Source organism: Sodiomyces alkalinus (assembly GCF_003711515.1).
Source record: "Sodiomyces alkalinus F11 unplaced genomic scaffold SODALscaffold_1, whole genome shotgun sequence".
In the NCBI taxonomy this organism is placed as follows: Eukaryota; Fungi; Ascomycota; class Sordariomycetes; order Glomerellales; family Plectosphaerellaceae; genus Sodiomyces; species Sodiomyces alkalinus.
In genome coordinates, this window is record NW_021167079.1 from 505341 (window position 1) to 530362 (window position 25022).

The 25022-nt window shown below is 55.5% G+C and overlaps 11 protein-coding genes across 11 annotated transcripts; 6 read left to right on the forward strand and 5 right to left on the reverse strand.

Annotated features, from left to right (window-relative positions):
- Positions 1-91: 91 nt before the first annotated feature.
- SODALDRAFT_326002 (hypothetical protein) lies at positions 92-1806 on the forward strand. Its single transcript, XM_028610050.1, has 5 exons — positions 92-435; positions 543-637; positions 834-1013; positions 1127-1188; positions 1291-1806. The coding sequence occupies exons 1-5, from the start codon at positions 326-328 to the stop codon at positions 1378-1380; spliced, it is 537 nt and encodes a 178-aa protein (XP_028469626.1). The 5' UTR covers positions 92-325; the 3' UTR covers positions 1381-1806.
- Positions 1337-3990, reverse strand: SODALDRAFT_785 (hypothetical protein). The gene is made up of 3 exons (XM_028615692.1): positions 2493-3990; positions 1582-2409; positions 1337-1408 (listed from the first exon to the last, which is right to left on the reverse strand). The coding sequence occupies exons 1-2, from the start codon at positions 3694-3696 to the stop codon at positions 1634-1636; spliced, it is 1980 nt and encodes a 659-aa protein (XP_028469627.1). The 5' UTR covers positions 3697-3990; the 3' UTR covers positions 1337-1408; positions 1582-1633.
- Positions 3991-4367: 377 nt separating this feature from the next.
- On the reverse strand, positions 4368-5777 carry SODALDRAFT_326004 (asparaginase). Its single transcript, XM_028610051.1, has one exon. The coding sequence runs from the start codon at positions 5612-5614 to the stop codon at positions 4502-4504; it is 1113 nt and encodes a 370-aa protein (XP_028469628.1). The 5' UTR covers positions 5615-5777; the 3' UTR covers positions 4368-4501.
- A 159-nt stretch (positions 5778-5936) lies between these two features.
- Positions 5937-7761, forward strand: SODALDRAFT_286670 (replication protein A, subunit RPA32). Its single transcript, XM_028608550.1, has 4 exons — positions 5937-6185; positions 6244-6350; positions 6450-6557; positions 6667-7761. Exons 1-4 carry the CDS (start codon positions 6182-6184, stop codon positions 7333-7335), a joined length of 888 nt encoding a protein of 295 aa, XP_028469629.1. The 5' UTR covers positions 5937-6181; the 3' UTR covers positions 7336-7761.
- On the reverse strand, positions 7473-9082 carry SODALDRAFT_346975 (acetyltransferase). Its single transcript, XM_028613277.1, has 3 exons — positions 8555-9082; positions 8230-8482; positions 7473-8111 (listed from the first exon to the last, which is right to left on the reverse strand). The coding sequence occupies exons 1-3, from the start codon at positions 8872-8874 to the stop codon at positions 7878-7880; spliced, it is 807 nt and encodes a 268-aa protein (XP_028469630.1). The 5' UTR covers positions 8875-9082; the 3' UTR covers positions 7473-7877.
- A 1082-nt stretch (positions 9083-10164) lies between these two features.
- On the forward strand, positions 10165-10950 carry SODALDRAFT_353942 (hypothetical protein; the record flags this gene model as incomplete). Its single annotated transcript, XM_028613672.1, has 5 exons — positions 10165-10187; positions 10274-10324; positions 10365-10605; positions 10682-10728; positions 10794-10950. The coding sequence occupies 5 exons, from the start codon at positions 10165-10167 to the stop codon at positions 10948-10950; spliced, it is 519 nt and encodes a 172-aa protein (XP_028469631.1).
- A 115-nt stretch (positions 10951-11065) lies between these two features.
- Positions 11066-12520, reverse strand: SODALDRAFT_885 (serine/threonine-protein kinase RIO2). Its single transcript, XM_028615756.1, has 3 exons — positions 12350-12520; positions 11201-12242; positions 11066-11174 (listed from the first exon to the last, which is right to left on the reverse strand). Exons 1-3 carry the CDS (start codon positions 12410-12412, stop codon positions 11161-11163), a joined length of 1119 nt encoding a protein of 372 aa, XP_028469632.1. The 5' UTR covers positions 12413-12520; the 3' UTR covers positions 11066-11160.
- A 491-nt stretch (positions 12521-13011) lies between these two features.
- Positions 13012-16549, forward strand: SODALDRAFT_326009 (26S proteasome regulatory subunit rpn-1). Its single transcript, XM_028610052.1, has 4 exons — positions 13012-13209; positions 13282-13352; positions 13500-15992; positions 16100-16549. The coding sequence occupies exons 1-4, from the start codon at positions 13089-13091 to the stop codon at positions 16124-16126; spliced, it is 2712 nt and encodes a 903-aa protein (XP_028469633.1). The 5' UTR covers positions 13012-13088; the 3' UTR covers positions 16127-16549.
- A 462-nt stretch (positions 16550-17011) lies between these two features.
- SODALDRAFT_286677 (multidrug and toxin extrusion protein) lies at positions 17012-19831 on the forward strand. Its single transcript, XM_028608551.1, has 2 exons — positions 17012-19360; positions 19471-19831. Exons 1-2 carry the CDS (start codon positions 17439-17441, stop codon positions 19556-19558), a joined length of 2010 nt encoding a protein of 669 aa, XP_028469634.1. The 5' UTR covers positions 17012-17438; the 3' UTR covers positions 19559-19831.
- Positions 19832-20228: 397 nt separating this feature from the next.
- On the forward strand, positions 20229-21606 carry SODALDRAFT_326011 (Isopentenyldiphosphate isomerase). Its single transcript, XM_028610053.1, has 3 exons — positions 20229-20623; positions 20736-21074; positions 21170-21606. The coding sequence occupies exons 1-3, from the start codon at positions 20428-20430 to the stop codon at positions 21403-21405; spliced, it is 771 nt and encodes a 256-aa protein (XP_028469635.1). The 5' UTR covers positions 20229-20427; the 3' UTR covers positions 21406-21606.
- A 638-nt stretch (positions 21607-22244) lies between these two features.
- SODALDRAFT_318643 (sporulation-specific protein) lies at positions 22245-24287 on the reverse strand (the record flags this gene model as incomplete). Its single annotated transcript, XM_028609385.1, has 6 exons — positions 22245-22383; positions 22606-22863; positions 22921-23012; positions 23071-23160; positions 23251-23341; positions 23392-24287. The coding sequence occupies 6 exons, from the start codon at positions 24285-24287 to the stop codon at positions 22245-22247; spliced, it is 1566 nt and encodes a 521-aa protein (XP_028469636.1).
- Between the last annotated feature and the right edge of the window lie 735 nt (positions 24288-25022).

Sequence of the window (25022 nt, forward strand, 5' to 3'; positions counted from 1 at the left end):
GCGCTGGGACTTGTCAACTTGTAACTGACCGACCTCCCAGGTTGTCTGTAGCATTACGCAATGTTCATAACTGTAACCTCACTGAGGTACACCGTATATACCAACAAGAAGTTATCCGCGTTTGCCTGGCGTCCTTCTACCAATTCTGCTATGCCCGTCCTGTGAGCTTTACCCGTAATACACCGCAAGATCATCTACAGGACCACGGTCACTTCAATCGCAGGCCCGTTGATTGATCAGGCGTTTATGTTCTAGTCTAGCACAGGGTCTGCCGGGGGTTTCCTATTCCAACAGAGCCCGCGAGCCGCGGCTTCAGGGGTCAATCATGGCCGACGGCCATATTGACGATGAAGATCTAACTGCAGCCCCGGCGACAAGTTGCCTGCCTTTCCAATCATCGACTCTATGCAGACCTGTCTCTGTCGACCAGCCGGGGTGAGTGATGAGCCTTGCGATGTATTTCTTACACTCTCGTCCGCGAACCTCACCCGTGTATTCAGCACTTTATATCTTGTCCTCCGTCTTTTTGACACATCACCTAGGCTACCGCCGACAAGATTCTGGACCTGGCCCTTTGGGTCCCTCCTCTTCGAGAACGAAACGAGCGATGCGCGCGACCATTGTGCCCCCAAGCCTTGTTCGTCCTATCCTCGGCATCTCCCTTCACTCAGTCTTTTCCCGCCTACAACAAGGGCCAGGCGTTGTGTCTCTCCCTGGGTTGTCTCCATGGAGTGAGCCAGCAAATCCCATGAGCGTGGGCGACTCGAAATGGCTGCTCTCATCCCGCCCATTCTACCTGTTGCCATCTTTGCTCACACAATATGCGACTATAGCTTTCTTGTCCTATCTCCGCCTCTCCATCTACATGTCGGTCGTATCAGTTGCCATTGTTCTCTCCTTCCATCTCAAAAACCAGCCAAGCGAGCTTGAGCTTCGGATGGCCAGGCCATTAGGCGCTACCTTCTGGGCCCTCTCTGTTTGTTGCTTGTTCCTCGGAGTTGGGAACTACGTCAGTAAGTCTTGAGTCTGGTTCTGGTTCTATTCCGCACAGGGTGTTTTTGACGCCCTGCAGGGTCCGATTGATCGAGACGAAGCATCGCTGACGCTTGACGCTTTGTGTGTCAAGAAACCGTAAACAAATATGGCAGGAAAGCCGCCATTGTCCAGACGGGGTGGAGGACGCAGCTGGTGCGTATTATCATCTCCCTTCATCTTCGATTTTTGTCTTATTACCCCTATCCTGTCCTCTTCTTCTGCAAGTCCACTAACTCTTTCATTCTCACCGGCTAGGTCTTGACCATCGTGGCAATGAGCATCGTGGGGACGTGCATCGTCCTCCTAATCATCGCCAAGATCGGCGCACATGGAAGCACCCCATGACTAAGTACCATTACCCTACCTATCTAGCCTATACCAACGTGGAAATTTCAGCTTCCCGTTCTTCAGGCCCGTATCATGAGGATGTTTGATTTATTTTGTTGTTCCCATGTCCCAGTTTTGATATGTCTGCGTAACGGTGATGGGCGCTTCAAAAACAGCCCAAGGGTATCCGAAAGAGAAAGGAAAAAGAATTGGCCATACATACAAAGCACAGACGGCAGCGCAATCTGTCCATTCATGAAACATAAAGCATTTATAGCACATTCGCCTCATCGTTCTTCTCACAGAAGAGATCCTTCGCCGTCAGATGAACCGATGCCCTGTCGGCCTCTTCTTCACTGCATCCGCCGACTTCGCGACGCCATTTAGCAGTGTACTGCCTAGCCGCATCATCCAAATCGCCGAGACCTGTGGCCGTGCCGTCCCAATGCAGCAGCGGGATGCTCGAGAGCGGTGGCAAGTTGCCGCGGCTGGGCAGGGTGTCGAGGACGTTCACGAGGGGGCCGGCCAGCACATGGTGATCCGCCTGGGTCACTACACGGTCTTTTCGTTCCTGCTCGAGATCCTTGACATACTCCTCAGGAGGCTGGAACAGATCTCTATGTACCGTCGCAGCAGTGCTCGCCGTGATGGGGCTCGGATACAGTGTGAAATAACCCCGTGCTCGGGAAAGACGGAGCGCTTGCTCCAGCCAGGCGGGGTAGTGTTTGCTAACCGACTTGTCCGATAGAAGGGCGGGCGATTCTGTGTCGCGCTGCTGCTCCAGGACTCTCGATACGAGTCCGTGGAGTTCGATCCACTTATCGCCCATGAAGAGAATGGCGTCGCTGTGGGGAGCCTGCCACAAGAAAGAAGTCCCAAGCCCCTTTTTGTGCTCGGGATCGGTTGGTTCGGGTGGGGCGAGGAAGTCCTCGGAGCCGTTGATGTACGTACGAGGAACAGTCATGCTAATGCCCAGCAGCCTCTCATCCCAGTCCTCTAGCAAGGCGGTCTGGGAATATCGGTACTCGAGCAACGCGAACTTGAGATCTATGAGAAGGAGTGAGCCAACGGTAGTTTAGACATGCAAAAGATACCCAAAAATGTTCAGTGGGTGGATGATGGCTGCGTACAAGGGAAGAATTGAGGAGTCAGCTCCGCTTGAGGCGAGAGGACTAGAATGTGGGAGAATCTAGGAGACTGCGGCCAAAACGACTCGAGGAACCTGACGGCACTCTCCTCCTCGGTCATTCGGTGGCGTGCGATGCGGTGTCGCAGAGACAGCATCTGCACACCGCTCCGGCCTTCTACCAGACGGGGTGGCGGCCAGCGGAATTTCTGCAAAAACACTTGCGTTTCCGCCTCCACTTCGAACGGTAGCTGGATGGTCAGATGGGGGATGGTCGAAGGAGGGAAGTCGGCGGCGTTGAGAGATTGGAGTAGCCTCAACAACGAACCTGAACCTTTCGGCGGCGCTTGAATTAGAATGTCGATTTTGATCTTGTCCCAGGCGGCAAGAGAGTAACTATCCAATTTAGTCAACCAGGTCAAGCTCTCAGCCGCGTCCCTGGGCAATTCGATCAGGGGCAGACTCATGGACTCGGACTGCAGCCTCGTCGCGTCGCGAAACCAGCGTTCCTCCCGGTCGGTGCCGTCCACGATGACGGCCTGCGGGTGCATGAATGTGTTGATATGGAAGAGAGCCCTGGCGGTCGCACGTTGCATCCGCGGGTCGGCCGAGACGTCGGCGTAATTCGGCCTCGCGTCGTGAAACATGACCTGGCACGAGCCGTCGATTCCGTTGATCCGCTGCAGATCCTCCAAGCGGATCGCGTCCCTGCTCATGAGCGCAAAGTGGACGTAGTTTTTGCGCTCCGTGCCCATGGCGCAGGCAAACGGCAGCAAGGTGGACGCGCTCTTGAGGCTGGCGGCGAAAAACAGCACGTTCCTGCTGTGCGAGGTTCCCCTCTGAGTGGGGATGGCGTTCAGAGACTCCGCGAGCTCGGGGAACCTGAGGGCTCCGTTGTAGTCGCGCTCTGGCGCCATGCCCATGCCCAAGCCCTTCTGGCCGTAGTAACGTGCAGACGGATCCCGGCCGGTGCCGAAGCCCAAGTCGAAGGTCAGATAGCTGAGGAAGAACCAGACGGCGGCGGCGACGAGAATCAGAGTCGTCCAGCGGCGGAGGACGCGACGCGTTGGCACCTTGGCGGTAGGCTGCCACTGGGGGTTGCGCAGCAAGGCCGTGGGTCGGGCAGCTTGGTGGTCGTCGTCTTTCTTCCCCATCTCTTCATCGTTGAGAAAGAATAGGTTCCGAAAGTGTGTCCACCGGCTCTGCATTCTCGTTATATACTAGGCGCTATTTGTTGCTGTGTCGGCGAATCGGCGCTGGGCGCTATGAAGCATGGAAGAGGTTGAGTAGAGCTAAGTGATCGATGTCGCGAATGCTAAATCATTCGACGTCGCGTCCAGTTTGTTTCACATCTCCGGAGGGAATGGGTCGTCGGTCGGGTGATCCGAAGGCGAGCATGGAGATCGTGAAGTCGTGTGAACAGCCGAACAACTTGGATCGCTGGACGGGTAGACAGGACGGGTAGACAGGATGGTTGTTCGGTGTTGAGAACAGAAGGGAAGTTGTGTTGTAGGGGAATTGGGAATGTACACAGTTGTACCTGGTCTGCACCAAAGTCGCGTCCGTGCGTCGGGAGAGACGTTGTGCGAAGGACTAAGTCTTGATGGTCGTTTCATCTTATCCAGACAACGATTGCGGAGTGGTGAGTATATGTACATAAGAAATTACCAATAGAAAACTAGGGAGGGAGTATCTATACTTCAAAGTCGGTCCCTGTCACTCCAACACCACGATCAGCAGCACAATGCACGCACAATACCTTAGGTAGTGTACACCTACGAACCTGGGAGTCTTTTAAGGTACCTACCTTACCTTAGGTAGTTCACAACCGACCTAATAATGTGAATACCATCACTCTTCATCATCGAGCTTGAATCAAGCCGACTCTACGCTGTGTATTAATCCAGCTAATAGTTTGTAATGACCGCCGAGGGATACGAGGGCAACTATATGTTCTTGCAACTTCACAACTTCAAATTCGTGCTCGTTCTCTACCTTGTCTGTTCTCCTTTATCACGGCTGCGTCTTGAGAGAGTCAGGAACACAAATGTTAGGCACTCCCACCACGTTGGTAGCATTCATGAGCCCTCCCCGAAAAGCGTAGGTGAACGTGCCCCCCCAGCCCGACGCAGCGGCTCCGTGTTCGCCGTCCTTGTCCACGACCACGATCCCGCTCGCAACGGCCGGATACTTACGCACCATCCTCAGGACGGCATCGTAGGCGGCCTCCTCCGGGTTCATCCCGCGCCGCAGGTTCTCGACAGCCTGGTAACAGGGCAGGAAGCGCATCATGATGTCGCCGTCGCCCGTGGCGCCACAGGCGCCGACATCGCCGTCGACGTAGGACCCCGACCCCGTGATAGGCCCGTCGCCCACACGGCCGGGGACCTTGAACGAGGCGCCGTTGGTGGAGGTGCCGGCCGCCATGATGCCCGCGGCGTCGATGGCCATCAGGGAGATGGTGTCGTGGCTCGCCTGCGCGGCGTCCGGCGCTATGAGGCCGAAGTAGTCCGGCGAAGACGAGTCGAGGGCGAGGGGCGTGTAAGGCCCACAGCCGGCACTGGCATCGGGGGAGACGTTCTGACGGTAGTTGGGCTGGCAGTTGTTGCCCTCGCGCCACGTGGCGCAGCGGGCGAGGGTGGCGTCGGTGGTCAGGTTCTCTTCCTGAAAACCGTTGTCGATGGCGAACTGGGTGGCCAGGTCGCCGGCGAGGAGGGTGTGTGAGGTGTACTCCAAGACGGCACGGGCGACGCCGATGGCGTTTTTAATGCGACGCAGGCCAGCAACGGCGCCGGACTTCATGGTGACGCCGTCCATGATCATGGCGTCCAGCGTGGTCTCGCAGTTTTCGTCGGGCGAGCCGCCGAAGCCCACTGACCCGTCGCACTGGTTCTCCTCGCATACCGTGCAGCCGATTTCGACGGCATCTAGAGCGGACACGTCCCTCCTTAGGAGGGCCTCGTAGGCGGCATCAGTGGCATTCACGAAAGGGCCTCCCCAAGTGTTGATGACCATCGGCCACCCTGGTGACGGCCTGGCGTAGACGCTCGATGGCAGAGAGAGGAAGATGACCGTCTGGAAGGAGAGGGCTAGGGCGGCCTTGCTAAGGCCAAGGGGAGATCCCATAATATCGGCTTTCCTCGGTAGCTCGAAATTATTTCCTCTGTATGAACAACGCCGTAGAGAGTACGAACGTGGGACTACACCGTTTAACCTTCTTTTGCCCAGTACTTGGTAGAAGCGGACGCCCTGATGATAACCAAGGGTTCACTTGGTAAGCGGACGAAATCAAGAATCAGGGCCTTGCACATTGCATTGCATTGCATTGCATGGCAGGTACTGTACCAACCCATTTAGGCAGGCAGTCTCCCTCTGCCTGCAATCCTTGGTTTTATAATTACCTATGCACCCAACCCAAACGAATGGTTTCCCAGAGAATTGTTGTCTCTTATCTTTGTCGAGTTTCGTACACCGAACTCGGAGACAGACGCTTTGATCGGGTGCTCGGTGAAGAGGCAGCGGTGTGGCCGGCCCCCGCACTTCCTACAGGGACCATCTGGCACCAGCTGAGACGTCCATGAGGGGTCGTCATTTTCAATTTACGCCCTGCCTAAATGGATCGCGTCTTGGACGCGTCTCAATCTTCCTTCAACATCCCACTTTCGACACAACTCGTCGTCGTACATCGCAACAATGTGTATGTGACTCCTGTACCCCCATTTCTGGCAACTCCCACTGAACAAGAGAAACCACAGCTGCATATGGAGGATACACAAAACCGGCATACGGTGCCCAAGGAGCCGAGGACTCGGGCGGCTTCGTCTACGGTGGCTCGCAGCAAGGCAGCCAGGGCGGAGGAAGAGTAAGATAACGACCCCCCGAACTCCTGTCCGATACTGTGTCCCTCTCATTTATGACGGTTTCTGACCTTCTTTTTCTTTCCCACTCTCTCCGTTGGCAGTCCAACCAAGATGAGTCACTACGACCCGTTACAATCAAGCAGATCATCGACGCCGAGGAACCATATCCTGGGGCCGACTTTCGGATTGACGGCGTCAACATCACACAAGTCAGTTTCACCCCTCCCCCCCTTATCTCCTGAACAAATCACTCTTGTGTATTTCTTTCCACGGGCCAAGACCACTCGTTAACCAGCAGGTTTCGTTTTTCGCAAACAGATAACCTTCGTCGGCCAAGTCCGCGCCATCAACCCCCAACCCACCAACATCACCTACCGGATCGACGACGGCACAGGCATCATAGAAGTCAAGAAGTGGGCCGACTCGGACAAGAAAGACGACGAGGTAGCGGACGGCAGCGGCCGGATCGAGCTGGACCAGTACGTCCGGGTATGGGGCCGCCTCAAGTCCTTCAACAGCAAGCGCAACGTCGGCGCCTACTTCCTCCGCCCCGTCACCGACTTCAACGAGGTCAACTACCACCTGCTCGAGAGTACCTACGTCCACCTTTATACCACGCGGGGGCCCATTGGCGGCGGGGCCAAGGCACCGGGCGGCGCTGGGGGTGGCGAAGACGGCATCTTCGTGGACGGTGGGCAGGCGGCGTATAATGCCGGTGCTGGCGCTGGCGGCGCTGGTGGTGCTGGTGGTGCGGCCGCTGGTGGTGGTCAGCCGAGCAAGCTCAACGGGTGCGGGCCGCTGGCGCAGAGGATGTATAATTTCCTCCTGAACGCGCCGGGAGGGAACGAAGGCGTTCACTTGAATGTTGTTGCGAGTTCGGCGAGCATGAGCGTGAGGGATGTGCTCAGTGCTGCGGATGAGCTCCTGTCGCAGGGCCTGGTCTACACCACGATTGACGACGAGACATGGGCGATTTTGGACTACTGATTTGGGGTCGGGTTTAACATGGAAGAAAAAAAAGAAGAAAAGAAACAAAAAAAGGAAGAAAGGAAGAAAGAAAGGCGGTGGTGCCGCTGGTTGGCTTGGCTGACCCCTGTCGCTCGTTCGAATTGGGGAGAGGGAATACTGGCTGGCGTATGGAAATCATGTTATCTGCTAAACATGGCACGAAAAGGCTCGGTAGAATTCTGCTATGCGGGACATATCAATTTAAATGAGTGGTCGGTCCCCTTTTTTGCAAGCGTATCTAGAGGTAAGGACCGACTTCTGGGCGAGATGGTGTTCGGACCACAGAAACAAACAAAAAGCAATTTGTTGAAGCAAGGTGATGTCAACGATCTAGGTAAAGACGGTGGGTGAGAAACACACGGACATGTCCCTCCTTTCTCTGTCTCTTGGGGGGGCCAATCTCAGGGGGGAAGAGCACATTGGATAACAGGGACACACAAGCAGGATGACAAAACGAGAGCCAAGCAGCCGAATCACACCCAACTAGAGTCGGAGCGATCCAAAGCCGCAAGACGTCTCCTTCAAGCCAGTCTAGCGCCCTCTTTGTTGACGCTGTTAATCTGGACCTTCACGGCGGCGGTGTACACGACATTCCGAGGCGGTTGGGGCTCGCGGACCATGATGGAGAGCGTCACGGGGGTGCTGCCTCCGCCGAAGTGGATGTTTTTCTTGAACTCGAAGCCGAACTTGGCGTAGTAGGCGTTGTGGGCTTCGGAACACGACTCGAGGTACATGGCACGGTTTTCCGCGTCGGCCTGACAATGGGTCATCAGGGTGTTAGTAGAGTGCGCTTTCGAATAGGGCATGGGCGAGGAAGACGCAAGAGGGGAGGTGTACTGCATCCTCATATATCAAACATCATGTATATCATACCCTCGTGATCATGTCCTGGATGAGCTTGCTCGCGTAGCCCTTGCCGCGGGCGTTCGGCTTGGTCCCAATGTACACGAGGTAGTAGCAATCGTTGTCACGCTCGCCCATGACCTCGTGCTTGGTGTCGTGCAGCAAGGGCAAAAACTCGCCGTAGTAGCGCTGTCTCCCCTGAGCCGTGAACTGGTAGTATAGACGCCACGTGCCGCTTCTCAGAAACGTCCACCAATCATCCATGTCTCCCCCCGGAGGAAGCCTGCATAGTTCCGGTCAGATGAAATTCTTTTTGGGACAGTTATTGGGGGGCGGGGGTGGCTATATCACTTACCATAGGGCGATGGAATCGTGGTCAGGTCCGATGGTGGTGGCGATTCCGGCACAACAATGAGAGGCGGTGATGTACGTCATGATGTCGACGTGAAGCTTCCACTTCCGCTCGGGCGGGTAAGCAGCCATGTCGTCGGCGTCGAGGAGGTACTGGCTAAGGTGATCCGCAGCAAAGGCATGTGCCAGCGACAAGCCGGCCTCCTTGCACTCCGCCATGCCGATGACTCGCACGGTATCTTCCCAACTCGGCGGCACCAGAGACGGGCGCCTCTTGTCAAGAAGCGTGGAAAGGTTGTCGGGTTTTCTTACTGCATCCTCCATGCTGGGCAGGACAGGGCGTTTAGGCCGTGTGTAAGTGCGGACCTAGGCATTGGAACGGGACGTTGAGCTGAAAAAAACATCCCAAAGACTGTCTAATTCGCCATGAAAAGGTGACGAGATTATCACTTACTGGGTATATTATCTCCTGTGTGCCCTTTCGAAAGTTGCGTTCTCGACACAGACATGAATCTGGACGGGTGGTGCAGACAACAATGAAGGCTTCTGCGAGTTTCAACCGACATCAAGGCTTCGATACCTTCCAGGTAGAACAGCACAGTACGGGACGGTGTAAGTCGTTGAAGAGAGAGAGAGAGAGAGAGAGAGAGAGAGAGAGAGAGAGAGCGAGTATGTGTGTGTGAACCTCAGGCTCGGGTTGAAGAGGGTAAAAGTTTTGGAGTGTCACAGATGGGGGATCAAAACAAAGACTGGTGCGATGGAGAGATGGAGTTCGAAGCAACAAGACTTTGCATATAAAAGCTCAAGGCTGGGGCTGACGAGCAGCAGACTAGCTTAGCAACAAAGAACAGTCTTCCCGTTCTTTTGCCCAGAGTACTGCCCCCGAATCTCGGGGCTTGAGGCACAAGAAAGACTTGGGTGTGACTTGTTAGACTACAAAAGGTCGATGAAGTTTTTCCCAGTGTGAAGATAAGGGGGGAGGGGGAGGGGAGAAAGAAGAAGAGAGGAAAAGAAACAGCAGATGAGAGAACTAGCGGCCACTTATGTAGGCACCATGTGCTCAGTCACACACTAAAAGGTCGAAGAGGTAACAGGACACGGTGTGGGGGAGAGAAAGAAGGAAAGGAAAAGAACCGAAGACATGGGATGAGACAGAGAAGCAACTGGCAGGCAAGGCGACGCGAGGCGACGGGAGGCGAGACGAAAGGTACACCGCACACACCGGACACCGTGCATCGTGCATCGTGCGTCGTACAGTCTGGCGCGGGATGACTGCAGGGAGGTCAATCCGACGAGTGGGCCAAGAACTGGGGAGCTGAACAGGGCATTGGGAAACACAAACGAGACAGGCTGCCGGTATCGCGGCGGCAAGTGAGGCGGCGTAGGACGTGGGACGTGGGACGTGGGACAACGGCGTGGAGAAGACGGCGGGGAGCGTGACCCTGGACAGGGCGGGTGGTGTTCGCCCCGGGGGCCAACGGGACACAGCCCGCAGCATCCAATGATTAGGCTTTCGGGGGTACTCGGTCGCCGGGAGAGGGAGAGTTATGTAGGTAGGTAGGTAGGTAGGTAGGTAGGTAGATATTGCTTTAGAGTACTCCTCCGCTTCGGTCAATGCAGCAGCTGTGCATCCGCGGGTGCATGCACGTGACAGTACATCGATAGAGGTCTTCTTTCATATTGGGCTTCGGGATGCTTTGTCACTCTGTCGGTCTTCCCATAGAAGCAACACGAGCCGAAAGTTTCACTCCCTCGTGACGCAAGAGTATGCGTGGTGTGTCTGGGTTGTGTGGTGTGTGGGTGTTGTGTGTTAGCTTCCAAGTTGTTAGCCCCGCAGGCTGCCAATTCCAACAACGGTTAGTCTACGAAGATACGAAAGTACATGCCGCCAAGGATCGCCCGCGCGTATCCACGGCATTCTCGCCCACGGTGCTGGCAGCTTGCTGCAGAAGCCGCCTGAACCCCAGCAAATCCCGTCAGTCCCTTAAACATCATTCAATGCACGACGGTCAGGTGACGGTGCGATTTGTCGTCAGACTGATGGGATCCTTGCTTGTTCAAAGCGGCGGTTCTTAACGAATAGTAATGTACGGATAGGGGTCTCAGGCTTGAGGCTGTCATAAACTCGTAGCGTCGGAAAAGACCCAAGCTCCTTCGAAAGAAGGGAGTCGGTGGTCGGTGAAGCACTGACGAACTACACTAGGCAGTCGATTGTTTCGAAAATAAAGCATTGCTTGCGATAGGCCAAAGTTTGCCCCGCGAGAGTTGAGCTTCCCAAGTTTGCAGATGGGTTGCTTTGAGTGCTTGGGCATCAACAACGCCCTCTGCCCTGCTGAGGTCGGAGAACTGCATGCACCTAGCGCGTTTCGTCCACTTGGCTTTGTATTGTGTCTTGCCTGAGAGGGTCCATGACCGTCCATGTCCGTCTATGTTCCATCGGCGACGGACAGTTTGGATAGTCCCTGAATGCAGGAATCCTTCCCACTCGTTGCTGCTGCTGTTGTTGGGTCTTCGGCCTGCTGATCTCTTGTCTCTCCTCCTTTTTGACTCGCACTCGCCTCTCCCTCCTCAATCTCGTCTTTCTCGGTTGCGGCCTCGGCGTCTTCCTCGTCATTCTCGCCATCCTCCTCACCCTCCTCACCCTCCTCACCCTCCTCACCTTCCTCACTCCCATCCTCATCCTCGTCACTGTACTGCTCGTCACCCTTCTCCTTGGCCGCTTCTTGTTCCCGAATCGCCTTCTCCAGATCCCTGGCCATCTTTTTTGTGAACCCTGACGCTTCGGCCGCAGCATCGAGCCGCCGAACATTATCCCTACCCACCGTCTTCTTGGCGTCCTTGAAGAAAGGTCCAGGCTGTGTGCCCACAAAGCCGAACTTCCGTTCGAAGAAACGCTTAATGCAGTTCACGTCCCGGTCGAAGTACATCTCGGCATTCTGGTGGTCCATCGAGATCATTTGTGGAAAGTCGATGACAATGGGGACGAGGGCTATTGATTCGTCTTCTTCGCCCGAGTCGCTGGTTGTGACGGACCTTTCCTCCTTGATGAGAATGTTGAACTCGTTGAAATCACCGTGAATCAGCCCGTGCTTCGCGAGCCGGAGAATCAGGTCGATGAGGTCGGAATAGAGACTCGCGGGATCGGGTACGGAGTTAATAGTACGCAGAAGAAAGGCGTCGACGAACGACATGAGAACGGTGTGTCGAGACTGCGCGATAGGCTCCGGTACCGGGAAGTCCTCCTCCCGCAGCGCTTTCATGAACGCGAACTCCTTCATGGCCGCCAGTCGAGAAAGATACATCCAGGAACCGGACTGACGATTCCTTAGGTAGTCTCGATTGGTCTTGACGGACCGGAACGAGATGCGACCCAGCCGATGGATCTTCAGCACCTTCTGGACCCCCTTATGGTCGGCTACCATCATGATATCGCTCTCTTTCCCCACTCCGATACGACTACCGACGCTGTAGATCTCCTTGCGTGTGGAGTAGGCGTGCATGGCGAGGTAGTCCAGGCCGCCATAGGTAAGGCGGTAGCCGTCGTATTTCGCCTCCTTCACCCTGGCGATGAGACCGACCTTGGCGAGCGCAGAGATGGATTTGTGCACGCCACTGACACCGCCCTTGACGCGAGAAAACCGTTCGATTAGTTGCGTAGGCACGATTTCATGGTCTTTGCTCGCCCTTTCTACCTGCGCAGAGGTTAGTGACCAAGCACAGTAAATAAGTCGACTATAAATCAAATGAATATTTGGAGGGGCATCGCAGGGGGTTGGTCAGTAGGCGGGGAGGAACGAACAGCAGTGAGAACATTCCAATCCTCAGACGCCAAATAGCGCAAAGCTCGCGTATCTAACTTCATCTTGAGCGCACAATTACAACTCCGGATGATGGGTATGTCCGTAAGGTCTCTCGATGAAGTTATTGTTTGTGAGATTTCTCAAGTTCTTTTTTTTTTTTTTTTGGCAGTGAGAACCCCTCAGGGTTGGGCGCCCGTCATTCGCAAAAAGTTGGGGTGGGATGGATGGAATGCTTATCGATAAGAATGAGGTTTGTTTGATAAGAGATAAGAGATGAGATCGCTTGCACGTGACTTTTGCATGAGCACTGTGGAGTACTATCCGGAATACCGAGACCTCACTGGTCCTCACACGATGCACGGCCCAAGTACGGAGCAACAACACCTAAAGGTATGTACTTCGTAGTCCGTACCTGCCTACCTGGTACCTACCTTACCAGGCGGCAAAGCTCACGTAAACGCAGGAGAAAGAGCTGCTCTGCTGTTGTTCCAAGCTCCCACCATCGGCAAGACTCCATCCCGTCATCAAGCCTCTTCCTTCTCTCCCTCTCTGCTCAATTAACACAACAATCAATCCGTACGACCCTCCCGGACAACGCCTCTCCAAATTTCATACAACGAGAATAGCAAACTCTCCTATCGAGTGACCCGGATACTCGACAAAAAAAAAAAAAAAAGACGGGTGTTGCTTGACTGTTCCCTCCCTCGTCCCCTTCAGCCAAGCACTCAGCCAGACACGATGGCGCAGGACAACGACATGCCCACGGCTGCCGACAAGGGCAAAGGCAAGGCCGTCGACGAGCCCAAGAAGGAAAAATCTCTTGTGAACGGCAAGAAGGAGGATGAGAAGATTATCGATTGTAAGAGAGGCCGGCGCGGGATGACTGGGGAGGTATATGCAAGGGCAACGTTGGCTAACCTGCTTTTATCAGCGGCCGAGGAACTTAGTGAGGAGGACCAGCAGCTCAAGAACGAACTTGAAATGCTCGTCGAGCGCTTGACGGTTGGTGTTTTTCCATCCCCCCCCCCCCCCCCTTCTCTCACTTTGGCTCTTTGGCTCTTTGGCTCTTTCCCTTGATCAAGCGCCCTATGTATGCGTACAGGCCTGCGCTCTCGTTCCTTTGATTCTGACCCCAATGTGCATATCTAGGAGTCCGATGCATCGCTGTATAAGCCGGCATTGGAAGCCATGAAGAATTTCATCAAGACGTCGACATCCTCGATGACGGCGGTGCCGAAGCCGCTGAAGTTCCTCAGGCCACACTACGAGACCATGACGAAACTCTACGATAGCTGGCCGGAAGGGGACGACAAGACTTCTCTTGCGGATGTCCTGTCCGTGATCGGCATGACGTTTTCCGACGAGGACAGGCAAGACACGCTCAAATATCGCCTGCTCGCCCCGTCGTCAGACATCAGCTCGTGGGGCCACGAATACGTGAGGCATCTGGCCTTGGAGATTGGCGAGGTGTACGGGAAGCGGATAAACGCAGAGGAGGACACCACCGACCTGGTCGACCTCGCGCTGATCCTCATCCCCTTGTTCCTGAAAAGCAACGCCGAGGCCGACGCCGTGGATCTGATGAGCGAGCTGGAAATCATCGACCGACTGGGGGACTATGTCGACGAGAACACCTACGCCCGTGTCTGCCTCTACCTTGTCAGCATGGTCAACCTGCTCACGTACCCCGAGAATGTGCTCTTCCTTAAGACGGCTCACGACATCTACATGGAGTATGAGCAATTTACGCAAGCGGCGGTGATCGCCATCCGGTTCAATGATGCCGATCTCGTCAAGGGCGATATCGAGGCGAGCCATGACGTGGTCCTGCGACGGCAAATCGCCTTCCTGGCGGCCCGGCAGCGCATGGTGCTGGAAGACGTCTACGAAAAGCTTCTCGAGCAGGACCCGGAACTCCAGGACTGCCTCTCCAACATCAAGCTGTCGGAGCATTTCAAATCCCTGGGCAAGGAGCTCAACATCCTGGAGCCCAAGACGACCGAGGACATCTACAAGAGCCACCTGGAGAACAGCCGCGTCGCGGGCATGACGAACCTGGACTCGGCTCGGCACAACCTCGCGGCGGCCTTTGTCAACGCGTTTGTGAATGCCGGTTTCGGCAACGACAAGATGATGCTCGTCGACAACGACAAGGAGAGCTGGGTGTGGAAGACCAAGGGAGACGGCATGATGTCGACGGTGGCTTCCCTGGGCACGCTCCTCATGTGGGACGTGGAGAACGGGCTGGACAAGGTCGACAAGTACACGTACGCAGCTGAGCCGGAGATCATGGCCGGCGCCATGCTTGCCATCGGCATCATGAACGCCGGCGTCCGTCTCGACTCGGAACCGGCGCTGGCGCTGCTGGGCGACGCGGACAAGCTGCGGAACCCGCATGCGCACCCGCTGGTCACGACGGCCTGCCTCATGGGCCTCGGGCTGTCGTATGCCGGGTCGAACAAGCTGGAGCTGCTGGAGCTCCTGCTCCCCATCGTCACCGACTCGTCGGTGGAGATGCGCATCTCGGCCATGGCGGCGCTCGCCTGCGGGCTGATCTTCGTGGGATCGTCCAACGCCGACGTCAGCGAGGCGATTGTGACGACGCTGCTGGACGACGAGCGCAAGGTGCAGCTGACGTCCAAGTGGACGCGGTTCCTGGGCCTCGGGCTCGGCTTGCTCTTCTTCGGGCGGCAGGAGCAGGTGGACGTGATTCTGGAGACGCTCAAGGCGGTCGACCACCCGATGGCGCGGCCGACGGCGGTGCTGGCGGAGATGTGCGCGTGGGCGGGTACCGGGGCGGTGCTGAAGATCCAGGAGCTGCTGCACATCTGCAACGAGCACGTGGAGGAGCCGGACGAGCAGCACAAGAGCGACGAGCTCCTCCAGGAGTACGCGGTGCTGGGGATCGCGCTGGTGGCGATGGGCGAGGACGTGGGGCAGGAGATGGTGCTGCGGCACTTTGGGCACCTGATGCACTACGGCGAGGCCAACATCCGGCGGGCGGTGCCGCTGGCGATGGGGCTGATCAGCCCGAGCAACCCGCAGATGAAGGTGTACGACACGCTCTCGCGGTACAGCCACGACAACGACAACGACGTGGCGATCAACGCCATCTTCGCGATGGGGCTCCTGGGGGCGGGCACGAACAACGCGCGGCTGGCGCAGCTGCTCCGGCAGCTGGCGAGCTTCTACCACCGGGACCAGGAGTCGCTGTTCATGGTGCGGATCGCGCAGGGCCTGCTGCACATGGGCAAGGGGACGCTGTCGGTGAACCCGTTCAACACGGACCGGCAGGTGCTCTCGCGGGTGTCGGCGGCGGGGCTGCTGACGGTGCTGGTGGCGATGCTGGACGCGAAGGAGTTTATCACGTCGGACTCCCACTACCTGCTGTACTTTCTGGTGACGGCGATGCACCCGCGGTTCCTGGTGACGCTGGACGAGGAGCTCAAGCCGCTCAAGGTCAACGTGCGCGTGGGTCAGGCGGTGGACGTGGTGGGCCAGGCGGGACGGCCCAAGAGCATCACGGGTTGGCAGACGCAGAGCACGCCGGTTCTGCTGGCGTACGGCGAGCGAGCCGAGCTGGAGGACGAAGAGTATATTAGTCTGAACAACACTCTGGAGGGCTTGGTCATTCTGAGAAAGGTATGTTTCATTTCCCTCCCCCTTTTTTATTTTTATTTTTCTTCTTCCCACGTCGCCGTCCGACGTGGCAAGCAAAAACAAAACAATATTAACACGCATTTGCATAGAACCCGGAATGGGAGGACAGCAAGTAAAATATATGGTCCCAACAGGGTGTATTTACCCAAGGTCAGCTGAAGGAAGGGGGCAGGTTAAAATGATACGGTGTATATTACATGTTCGTTGCACAACTCGTAGGCTGCAGAGTTGAGGCCGCCTTGAGGCGCGATGGGCGGATGGACTTTGCCCTTGAGCAATTTTACGATAGACGGCTCACTCCCAAGGTATCAAGATGTCGATTTCCATGACAGGCTAAGCTAGCTGATGTACCGTATTCATCGGAGTACCGAATCTCAGTGCTGTGCCGTTGGAGATCTTCTTCCAAATACTCGGAAACTTGTATGTGTATACAGTATATATGTGTATAGCTGTGTTAGGCCCCTGAAACGGTCATATCGTACCTAGGTAAATTAGGCTTGGGTTCTTGGACTAGTATGAACTTGGTTATATATCATCGTTGTAACGTATAAGATCTATACGCTCTAACTCACGTTAAAGTCGATATAGTATTATAGTAACTGAGAGCTTTAATATTTTAATACCTTAGGAACTGCCTCGTACTTAGGTAAAGCTTTAAGGTGTAGATCGATTTTAGCTTGACCTAGAGATATCGTATAATAGTGTCGAAAATTTATATTATAGGTGCTATTATTAGTGCAGGTACATTCCTCGAACCTTCTTAATTTTCCTAAAATGGTAAACTGCGAACATACCGCTTTGAACAATTAAACAGGGGCTATATAGTACTTCGTGCCGAGTACTTCGTAGTACTTTCGGAATCCGGAGTAATTACCTACCTGAGGTACCTTAGTACCTTGTGTTGGAAACCGAGACACCGACGCCCTTTTAGCGTCATCCTAACTTATAGCCGTCTTATAGCGACAACCCTCATATTAAGTTGTCTCGTGGCATTTCCTTCCTTATATTATTATTTCCCTTATTCTTTTCCTTCTTCAAGACAGACAACTCATTCAACATTTTCACTGTCTATTCATAACTATATTCACATATTCACTATAAAAATACCCGCTTAATTCTATCATGTGCACCTGACTGTCCTGACAAGCTCCTGCAGCTGCGTTGCGCCTTTTGTCCGAGGAGGTGGTGAGAAGAAAGACGGTGACTCAAAAGATCCCGCGCCTGGTCCGACTAGAATTTAAGACGCCACCTAGACGCGGAGGAAACGCGGGGTTCTGGCTTGTTATCCTGAAGAAACCAATTCGCTTTCTTTGGAACCCGCCAGAACATTTATCCCCAGCCAGAGCAACAGCGCAGAAGGCCTCCTCGATCATCCCCTCGATCATCCCCAAATCATCCCATACAGCGATTCTCCTTTCACACTTCAGGATGCCAGAAGAACAGGGACGCCCAATCCCTCCCAAGGCGACGTCAATCCGGGATACAGTTCCCCATGCGTCATCTTCATGGACTGGCACCCCCCGCGTCGAGGAACTCTTGGCCCGTGACCTGGCCACCTGCTCCTCCTCCTCGGACGACGACAACGACGACGACGACCATGGAAATGACTCCCGTTCCGAAGCCTCCATCGACCGGCCCCATCCAATTATGTACCGTCGCCCTAGCGGTGTGGCCTACGGAACCTCCCGTCCCGTCATGAGCTCGGTGGCCTCACCCGACGAGGAAGCCCCCTTTCTCACCCCGATCGAGCGGAAACGGAGCCGTAGTGCCGAGTGCAGCCTCCTCAGGGACAGCCAGGTCATCCCGCCCAAGCATCACCGACATCTTCGGTCGGAAGAATCGTCCTCGTCATGGCTTGCCAGGGTATCCCGCCGTCTGTTTGGTTCTCGGACCAGAGAGCAACAACACCACGGCGATGAGGAGGAGGACGCTTCTTTCCCGCCCCAGCCGCCGCCACAGATCACGGTGCAGAGCCCGGATGACGAATCGACGCCTCTTCTCGGGGGTAATGGCTCTCCTGAAGGAGGCGGTCGTGATGATAATGGAGACATCGACGACCAGTGGCAAGCCGCCCTCGCCTCCGGCACCCTCCGCACCACGTGGCAGCGCGAGACCAAGACCATCGTCTCGTACGCGCTCCCGCTGGTGGTCACCTTCCTGCTGCAGTACTCCATCAACGTGGCCTCCGTCTTCGCCGCCGGCCGCATCGGCACCCTCGAGCTCGGCGCCGTCAGCCTGGCCACCATGTCGGCCGCCATCACCTGCTACGCGCCCTTCCAGGGACTCGCCACCTCCCTCGACACCCTGTGCGCCCAGGCCTACGGCTCCGGCCACCGCCACCTAGTCGGCCTGCAGCTGCAGCGCATGACCTGCTTCCTCCTCCTCTGCTTCCTCCCCGTCGCCGTCCTCTGGTACCACGCCGAGCCCGTCCTCAACCTCATCATCCCCGAGCCCGAGACCGCCCGCCTGGCCGGCCGCTACCTCCGCGTCCTCATCTTCTCCGGCCCGGCCTTCCTCTGCTTCGAGGCCGGCAAGCGCTTCGTCCAGGCCCAGGGCCTCTTCCGCGCCACCACCTGCGTCCTCCTCGTGGCCGCCCCCTTCAACGTCTTCGCCACCTGGCTCTTCGTCTTCCGCCTCGACTACGGCTTCATCGGCGCCCCCGTCGCCTCCGCCCTGTCCCAGAACCTCCTCCCCGTCCTCCTCTTCCTCTACGTCCGCTTCGTCGACGGCCGCCAGTGCTGGGGCGGTTTCAGCCGCCGCGCCTTCTCCAACTGGGGCGTCATGCTGCGCCTGGCCCTGCCCGGCATGGTCATGCTGCAGGCCGAGTACATGGCCTTCGAGGTCCTGACCCTCGCCTCCAGCCGCTTCGGCCCCACCTACCTCGCCGCCCAGAGCGTCGTCGCCACCATCGCCTCCGTCACCTACCAGTTCCCCTTCCCCGTCTCCATCGCCGCCTCCACCCGCATCGCCAACCTCATCGGCGCCGGTCTCGTCGACGCCGCCCGGACCACCGGCCGCGTCACCATTGTTGTGGTTGCCGTCGTCGGCCTCATCAACATGACCCTCTACAGCACCCTCCGCTACCACATCCCTCTCCTCTTCACCCGGGACCCGGCCGTCGTCGCGATCCTGGCCGACACCCTGCCCCTCATCGGCCTCATGCAGGTCTTTGACGCCCTCTGCGCCGGCGCCCACGCCCTGCTGCGGGGTATCGGCCGCCCTGCCGTGGGTGGTTACGCCAATCTCTTCGGCTACTATGGCGTTGCCTTGCCCATTTCCTTCGGTACCGCTTTTGGGCTTGGGTGGAAGCTGGAAGGCTTGTGGTTCGGCGTCACTATCGGTCTTGCTGTGTACGTGTTCAAAAAAAAAACCCCCCCTTCCCTTTTGTTCCCTTCCCTCATTTTCCGGGGTTTTTTTTTCTTCCACACAACGACAGATTGCTAACCAAAGAGTAACACAGGGTCGCCACTGTTGAGTACACATTCGCATATTTAACAAACTGGCACGATGCAGCTCGGGATGCAGAGTCCCGAAACGCGGCCGGCTAAACAAAAAAATGATCAAAGCATCGATGTATGATTGACGACATTTCACACATCTCGGTCGGAGGAACAGGTCCTTGATCAAGATTCTTGTTTCAAAATGAACGAGTTGAACACGGACAGACGAGACATGTCTCATGGATTATATACACTAGTATTATTAAATAGACTATAGCATAGCCATTTGCCCGTTGAGCGTGTGGCAGAACAGGACAAACGTACTTGTAAGTTGTGCTTGGTTGATATACCAAGTCAGGACTCAGAACTTTATCGCTCTGGATTTCTTTCCCCTATACATCCCCCAAAACCGGATAAGGATACGAGGTAGACTCAACAACTTCATGATAAAGAATTCAATAAATACGTAATACTCGACGGGAATCGGTTCCCGCAACACGCCGACCCCGGGTCCCGAGTCTGAACCAAGCCCGTTCAGCCAATGCCGGTGGGATCACCCTGGGCCCCACCTTTTTCAGGGACTCTCCGTGTGGGGGTAGGTACGTACAGGAGTCCCAGGGGCAAAAAAAGGGGTGGAGTCAAAGGGGGGATCGAAAATTGGGATTGGTGGTGGAGGGGGTGCAACGCGGGGCTTGTGACCCCCCTCCCCTTTCTCCTTAAGCGCCCTTTTTTCTCAACCAAATTATTAAATCGAACCCCCCTTTCCCTTTCGCCCCCCCGCCTTTTTCAAACGTCCCTCTTATCAATCGCACAAACCATCTGCTACTAACCTTCAACTGCATACAAACACCTGTCTGTCCCTTGTCCCTTTCCCCATACGACGATTCCAGGGAAACCCCCAAGTCGTTCGGGTCTTCATTCCTTTTTTATTTTGTCCTTCTCTTCCATCTGTCTGCTCTCCCTCCACCGCTTCCACCATGTCCTCCACCACCACCACCACCACCGCCGAGCCCATCACGGCCCAGAACATCCTACGCCTCTTCCCGGACATCGACACCACCAGCACCGAAGCCCTTTCCGGCCATGATGCAGAGCAGATCCGGCTCATGGACGAGGTCTGCATCGTCACCGACGATAACGATACCCCCATTGGAACTGCCAGCAAGAAGACTTGTGAGAAAAACTCGCGCCCCTTGTCCCGTCCCCCTTCCGAGTTGGAAGTACAATAAACAGAAGGAAGACGGAATGTCGAGCAAACCCATAGCTAACCAAACCCCGAAAACAGGCCACCTCATGACCAACATCAACAAGGGCCTCCTCCACCGCGCCTTCTCCGTCTTCCTCTTCGACGACCAGAACCGCCTCCTCCTCCAGCAGCGCGCCACCGAGAAGATCACCTTCCCGGACATGTGGACCAACACCTGCTGCTCCCACCCGCTCAGCATCCCCGGCGAGACCGGCTCCAACCTGCCCGATTCCGTCGAGGGCGTCAAGCGCGCCGCCCAGCGCAAGCTCCACCACGAGCTCGGCATCGACCCCGCCCAGGTGCCCCTCGACAAGTTCCGCTTCCTCACCCGCATCCACTACAAGGCTCCCAGCAACGGGGAGTGGGGCGAGCACGAAAGTATGTCCATCTCAACCCACCACCTCAACTCAAAAAAAATCCCTCCCAGAACACTCACTCCTCTGTCTCTAACCCGTTTATTTTCTCTACCGCAGTCGACTACATCCTCTTCATCAAGACCAACGTCGACATGGACATCAACCTCAACGAGGTCAGGGCCACCCAATACGTCTCCGCCGACGACCTCAAGGCCCTCTTCAACGACCCCTCTCTCAAGTTCACCCCCTGGTTCAAACTCATCTGCGAAAGCATGCTCTTCGAGTGGTGGCAGCACCTGGACTCGGGCCTCGACAAGTACGCCAACGAAACCGAGATCCGACGCATGCTCTAAGTACACGTCTCATATAGGAGAGGAGGGAAACATGAGAGGAGAAGGAGGAGATTGGAATGATTGGCTACATACCTTGGGGACGGGACTGACTGCAATCGTCGATGGTATACCTCGGATGATCTGTGGCCGAGTTTGTACTCTTCGGCTCTTCCCTGTTGTTTACCCCATCACTTGACTTTTTTTGCTGCGAGATATCCCCTGACCCCCAATAACACTTGCATTAGCGTCTCACGGTTTATGTGAAAACACACGAGAGTAACTTGCACAATACATAAATTAATTGGCTATGTGTGTGTTCTTCTCTCCATACCCTCGTCTATCCCTGCCACGCTGAAAGGACGAAGCAGGAGTCGTATCTTGCTTCTGAGCTTCGGCGGATGCTGGAAGTATGAACGTCTGTGCTGCGTCCCGAACCAGTTTCATGACGATTCAGACTCGACTCTGGCTTATTATACTAGTACTTCGCAACACTGAGGGTTGGACCCCGAGGGTATAAAGATAAAGAGCCTCTGGTCAAAGACATTAACGTTATCTTTTTCTTGCCTTATCCGGGTCTGTCCATATAATGCTAACGTACAAGAACCGACGGAGATTACCTAAGTAAGCATAACGCACCAAAAGTACCAGGCATCTCAGAACCTAAGATGTTCCCGTGATCAGACCGATGCCACCATGATTGCAACACTAGACACACAAAGACTCCCATCTTCTTTTTTTCTTCTTTACTTTTTTTTCTTTCCTTACACCCGTGCAACACAAGGAACAATATTTCTGCCCCACAAACGAACCATAGCTGAAAACCTTCCACACCATGGCGACATGATGACTCTGCCCAAAACCTAGTTCTGAGCTTTTTTCACCAACGGGGAGGACTGGGTGCTCGCAGCGGCTGCGTTCGATTCGGCATGGATTGTGACGCCCTCGTCGCTATCCTCGGATGAGACTGCAGCGGCAGCGGCAGCGGCTTCCGTAGTGCGTCTGGAAACAGCAAGTTAGTTTCTACGGTGGGTATCTGAGAAGAGCCAGGACGGGCAGTACTGCGACTCTTCCAGAGCACTAGCTGCACTATCCGACTTCGTCGATCGACTGCCACGGTTGATACCATTGGAACCCCGAGCGATGGAACTGCTCGGTGATATCCGTATTAGCCAAGAGAGACCTCACAGAAGGGGGCGTGTAAAACGAGTTGAAGAGACTCACGCGTGGACCTGCTGGGACAGCGTTCGCTTCCAAATAGACTGATTGAACATGTTGGGCTGAAGTCCGACAAGGGGGGTGCCATAAGCACCGATGTTATACTCGTTGGTCCGGAACTGGCGACGCTCAGCAGTAACCCGCTTCAACTCTTTCTGGGAAGGAGTGTCGGCAAAGCGAATGCTCAAACCTGCAGGACCATTGCCCACTTGGACACCGCTGAACTCCCTGATAATTTCCTCGCAGATTTCCCGAGACTCGAATCTGCCATTTGATGAGCACACTGGATTGCACAAGTCAATATAGGACTCGCAGGCTTACCGAGCGAAACCAACTCCACGGCTGTTGCCCAGACTATCACGAAGAATCTTGCTCGACACAATTGTGTAGCCCATGAAAATGGCTCCCAGCTCCTGCAACGGCACTCAGTGTCTGTAATTAGAATTCTCGTCAGAAGTAGGCGTGACATACCACCTCGGTAATATTCTTGGGAAGGTTAGAAATGTACAAGTTGGTCGAACCCTCGTCGCCCTCGGCCTTCAGGCGGGAGTTGAAGGATTCCTACACACATGTCAGTGACTCCCTTGGGGGAGGACGGGGAAAGGGAGCAAGGCGGCGATTTCCTCGAGAATCTGCCAGAAAAGAACTTACACGAGCGAAGCCAACCTCGTAGCCAAGTCGATGGAAGCCACGGATACACATGTCCGAGTCGCGAGCATTGTAGAACTTGGCAAAGCCAAAGCTGCAATCCCGTCAGCAAATCTGCCAATCGAATATAGTAGGGAGACGCACCCCTTGCAGGCACCAGTAGACGTGTCGATGATGGCCTTGGATGTCTCAACTTCTCCGAATCGGGAAGCGAACTTGAGGAGAAGCTCGTCGTCAGTGGTGGGATGGAGGCCACGGATATAGACGTTGCGGTTGCCGGGGATGCGGTTCTCGAGACTCTGCTCCAGCGTCTTCATCTGAGAAGAAGGGGTGAACACGGCAGGGACGGCCTTGGGAATGGCGGGGCTCTGGGCAAGGAGCTCATCGAGAGTGCGGTCGAGAGGAGAGGTGATGTTGTTACGCTTGACGCCGGGATCGGAATACATAGTCACAGTACCCATCTGCTGGGGCGACGGGGTAGTGTAGGCGGAACGGTCGCGAACGGCAACGCGGGGAGCATGCTCATGCCTGGCAAAAGTGGAATAGAAGGGCGTGGCTGGAGTAGATTCGGTGGTCGAATACGAGCCACGGCGGTTGTCAAGATCAGGGACCTCGCTGTGGACAGCACGGTTGGTGCGGTCATGGAGTGTCCCACCAGGGCGTCCCGGGGTGAATGGCTGCGCCATGGGGTAGGGAACGAAAGGAGCGACGTGTCCATGCCCAGGGAGGTAGGGAGCGGCATGGGAGTAGGGATGAGCAGCATGGCCCAGCATGTCCATGCCCATAGGGCCGGGAGGCATAGGAGCAAAAACATACGGGCCATCCTGAGACTGAGGGAACATATAAGCATGTCCGGGATTCATGGGACCCATGCCGTTGCCAGCTGGGGTCATGCCATGACCAAGAGTCAAGCCCTGGAACTGATGGATGGCACCGTTGATGTTCAGATCGGGGGCCATATTCTCGGCGTAGTGATGAGCGTGAGGACCGGTGTAATTGACCGCATGTTTGGGGTCCATGGCACTCGTCTGATAAGTCATGGTCACGCGTGTCCTGCTATCAGTCAAGAGTCAGCTTTCGTTGAATCATCATGTGGGTAAAGGTATCGGAGTAGAGAGGCAGGTTTGCGTTGGCAGGGGTAAAAGTTGCTGTTCACCTTGGAGAAACGATTGCTCGGTGATGTCTAAATACAGATGACAGTGCTCGAAGAGTCTGTCGGATGATGGATGGTTAGCTTATCGAGTCTGGGAATCGTGGTAGCACGAAGGACCCTGCATCTTGAGAAGACCCGGGCATAGGCCCATGAAGTGGATCAAGGGGTACAGGACTGGGGGAAACCGCAGGGTCTAGAGCGTGATGCAACCGGGATCGGTGGTGGAAGAAATCGTGAGAAATATCAAGAACACAGACAAGGATATGGGAAGCAGAGGCTCGTATGATCAAAGAATCGATTCGTATAGACACCTATCACGTACCTTGAGGCCGTCTGATGGCAGCGGTCCTGATGCAGATGCTTGTCAAGCTGAGTTGGACGATGGCAAATGTTGCACCCAAAGTCTCTGTGGTAAAGCGAGTGGTGAGTAAGAAAAGAAAAGACAGAAGAAGCTATCGTAGAGCAATCAGATGGAGAGAGACTGATGTGGAAGAGTGGAGGACGAAGAAAAGATTGGTGATGGTATGGGCGAAGATGGAAGAGCAGGGGATGGCTGGGGGAGGAGGAGAAGAAGAAGAAGACGAAGACGAAGACGAAGACGAAGAACAAGAACAAGAAGGAT

What these genes read in the sequence shown, in the direction of transcription:
- SODALDRAFT_326002 (XM_028610050.1), top strand. Translation starts at nt 326, where the DNA reads ATGGCCGACGGCCATATTGACGATGAAGATCTAACTGCAGCCCCGGCG. An exon ending in CCATTGTGCCCCCAAGCCTT is followed by an intron (nt 638 to 833) that starts GTTCGTCCTATC and finishes ATGCGACTATAG; the next exon opens with CTTTCTTGTCCTATCTCCGC. An exon ending in CGGGGTGGAGGACGCAGCTG is followed by an intron (nt 1,189 to 1,290) that starts GTGCGTATTATC and finishes CTCACCGGCTAG; the next exon opens with GTCTTGACCATCGTGGCAAT.
- SODALDRAFT_785 (XM_028615692.1), bottom strand. Translation starts at nt 3,696, where the DNA reads ATGCAGAGCCGGTGGACACACTTTCGGAACCTATTCTTTCTCAACGAT. An exon ending in GACTCCTCAATTCTTCCCTT is followed by an intron (nt 2,410 to 2,492) that starts GTACGCAGCCAT and finishes TCCTTCTCATAG; the next exon opens with ATCTCAAGTTCGCGTTGCTC.
- SODALDRAFT_326004 (XM_028610051.1), bottom strand. Translation starts at nt 5,614, where the DNA reads ATGGGATCTCCCCTTGGCCTTAGCAAGGCCGCCCTAGCCCTCTCCTTC.
- SODALDRAFT_286670 (XM_028608550.1), top strand. An exon ending in GCAGCCAGGGCGGAGGAAGA is followed by an intron (nt 6,351 to 6,449) that starts GTAAGATAACGA and finishes CTCCGTTGGCAG; the next exon opens with TCCAACCAAGATGAGTCACT. An exon ending in ACGGCGTCAACATCACACAA is followed by an intron (nt 6,558 to 6,666) that starts GTCAGTTTCACC and finishes TTTCGCAAACAG; the next exon opens with ATAACCTTCGTCGGCCAAGT.
- SODALDRAFT_346975 (XM_028613277.1), bottom strand. Translation starts at nt 8,874, where the DNA reads ATGGAGGATGCAGTAAGAAAACCCGACAACCTTTCCACGCTTCTTGAC. An exon ending in CACGATTCCATCGCCCTATG is followed by an intron (nt 8,483 to 8,554) that starts GTAAGTGATATA and finishes GGAACTATGCAG; the next exon opens with GCTTCCTCCGGGGGGAGACA. An exon ending in TCCAGGACATGATCACGAGG is followed by an intron (nt 8,112 to 8,229) that starts GTATGATATACA and finishes ACCCATTGTCAG; the next exon opens with GCCGACGCGGAAAACCGTGC.
- SODALDRAFT_885 (XM_028615756.1), bottom strand. Translation starts at nt 12,412, where the DNA reads ATGAAGTTAGATACGCGAGCTTTGCGCTATTTGGCGTCTGAGGATTGG. An exon ending in ATTGGAATGTTCTCACTGCT is followed by an intron (nt 12,243 to 12,349) that starts GTTCGTTCCTCC and finishes ACCTCTGCGCAG; the next exon opens with GTAGAAAGGGCGAGCAAAGA.
- SODALDRAFT_326009 (XM_028610052.1), top strand. Translation starts at nt 13,089, where the DNA reads ATGGCGCAGGACAACGACATGCCCACGGCTGCCGACAAGGGCAAAGGC. An exon ending in GGATGAGAAGATTATCGATT is followed by an intron (nt 13,210 to 13,281) that starts GTAAGAGAGGCC and finishes TGCTTTTATCAG; the next exon opens with CGGCCGAGGAACTTAGTGAG. An exon ending in TGCTCGTCGAGCGCTTGACG is followed by an intron (nt 13,353 to 13,499) that starts GTTGGTGTTTTT and finishes GTGCATATCTAG; the next exon opens with GAGTCCGATGCATCGCTGTA.
- SODALDRAFT_286677 (XM_028608551.1), top strand. Translation starts at nt 17,439, where the DNA reads ATGCCAGAAGAACAGGGACGCCCAATCCCTCCCAAGGCGACGTCAATC. An exon ending in GTCACTATCGGTCTTGCTGT is followed by an intron (nt 19,361 to 19,470) that starts GTACGTGTTCAA and finishes AGAGTAACACAG; the next exon opens with GGTCGCCACTGTTGAGTACA.
- SODALDRAFT_326011 (XM_028610053.1), top strand. Translation starts at nt 20,428, where the DNA reads ATGTCCTCCACCACCACCACCACCACCGCCGAGCCCATCACGGCCCAG. An exon ending in AACTGCCAGCAAGAAGACTT is followed by an intron (nt 20,624 to 20,735) that starts GTGAGAAAAACT and finishes CCCCGAAAACAG; the next exon opens with GCCACCTCATGACCAACATC. An exon ending in GGAGTGGGGCGAGCACGAAA is followed by an intron (nt 21,075 to 21,169) that starts GTATGTCCATCT and finishes TCTCTACCGCAG; the next exon opens with TCGACTACATCCTCTTCATC.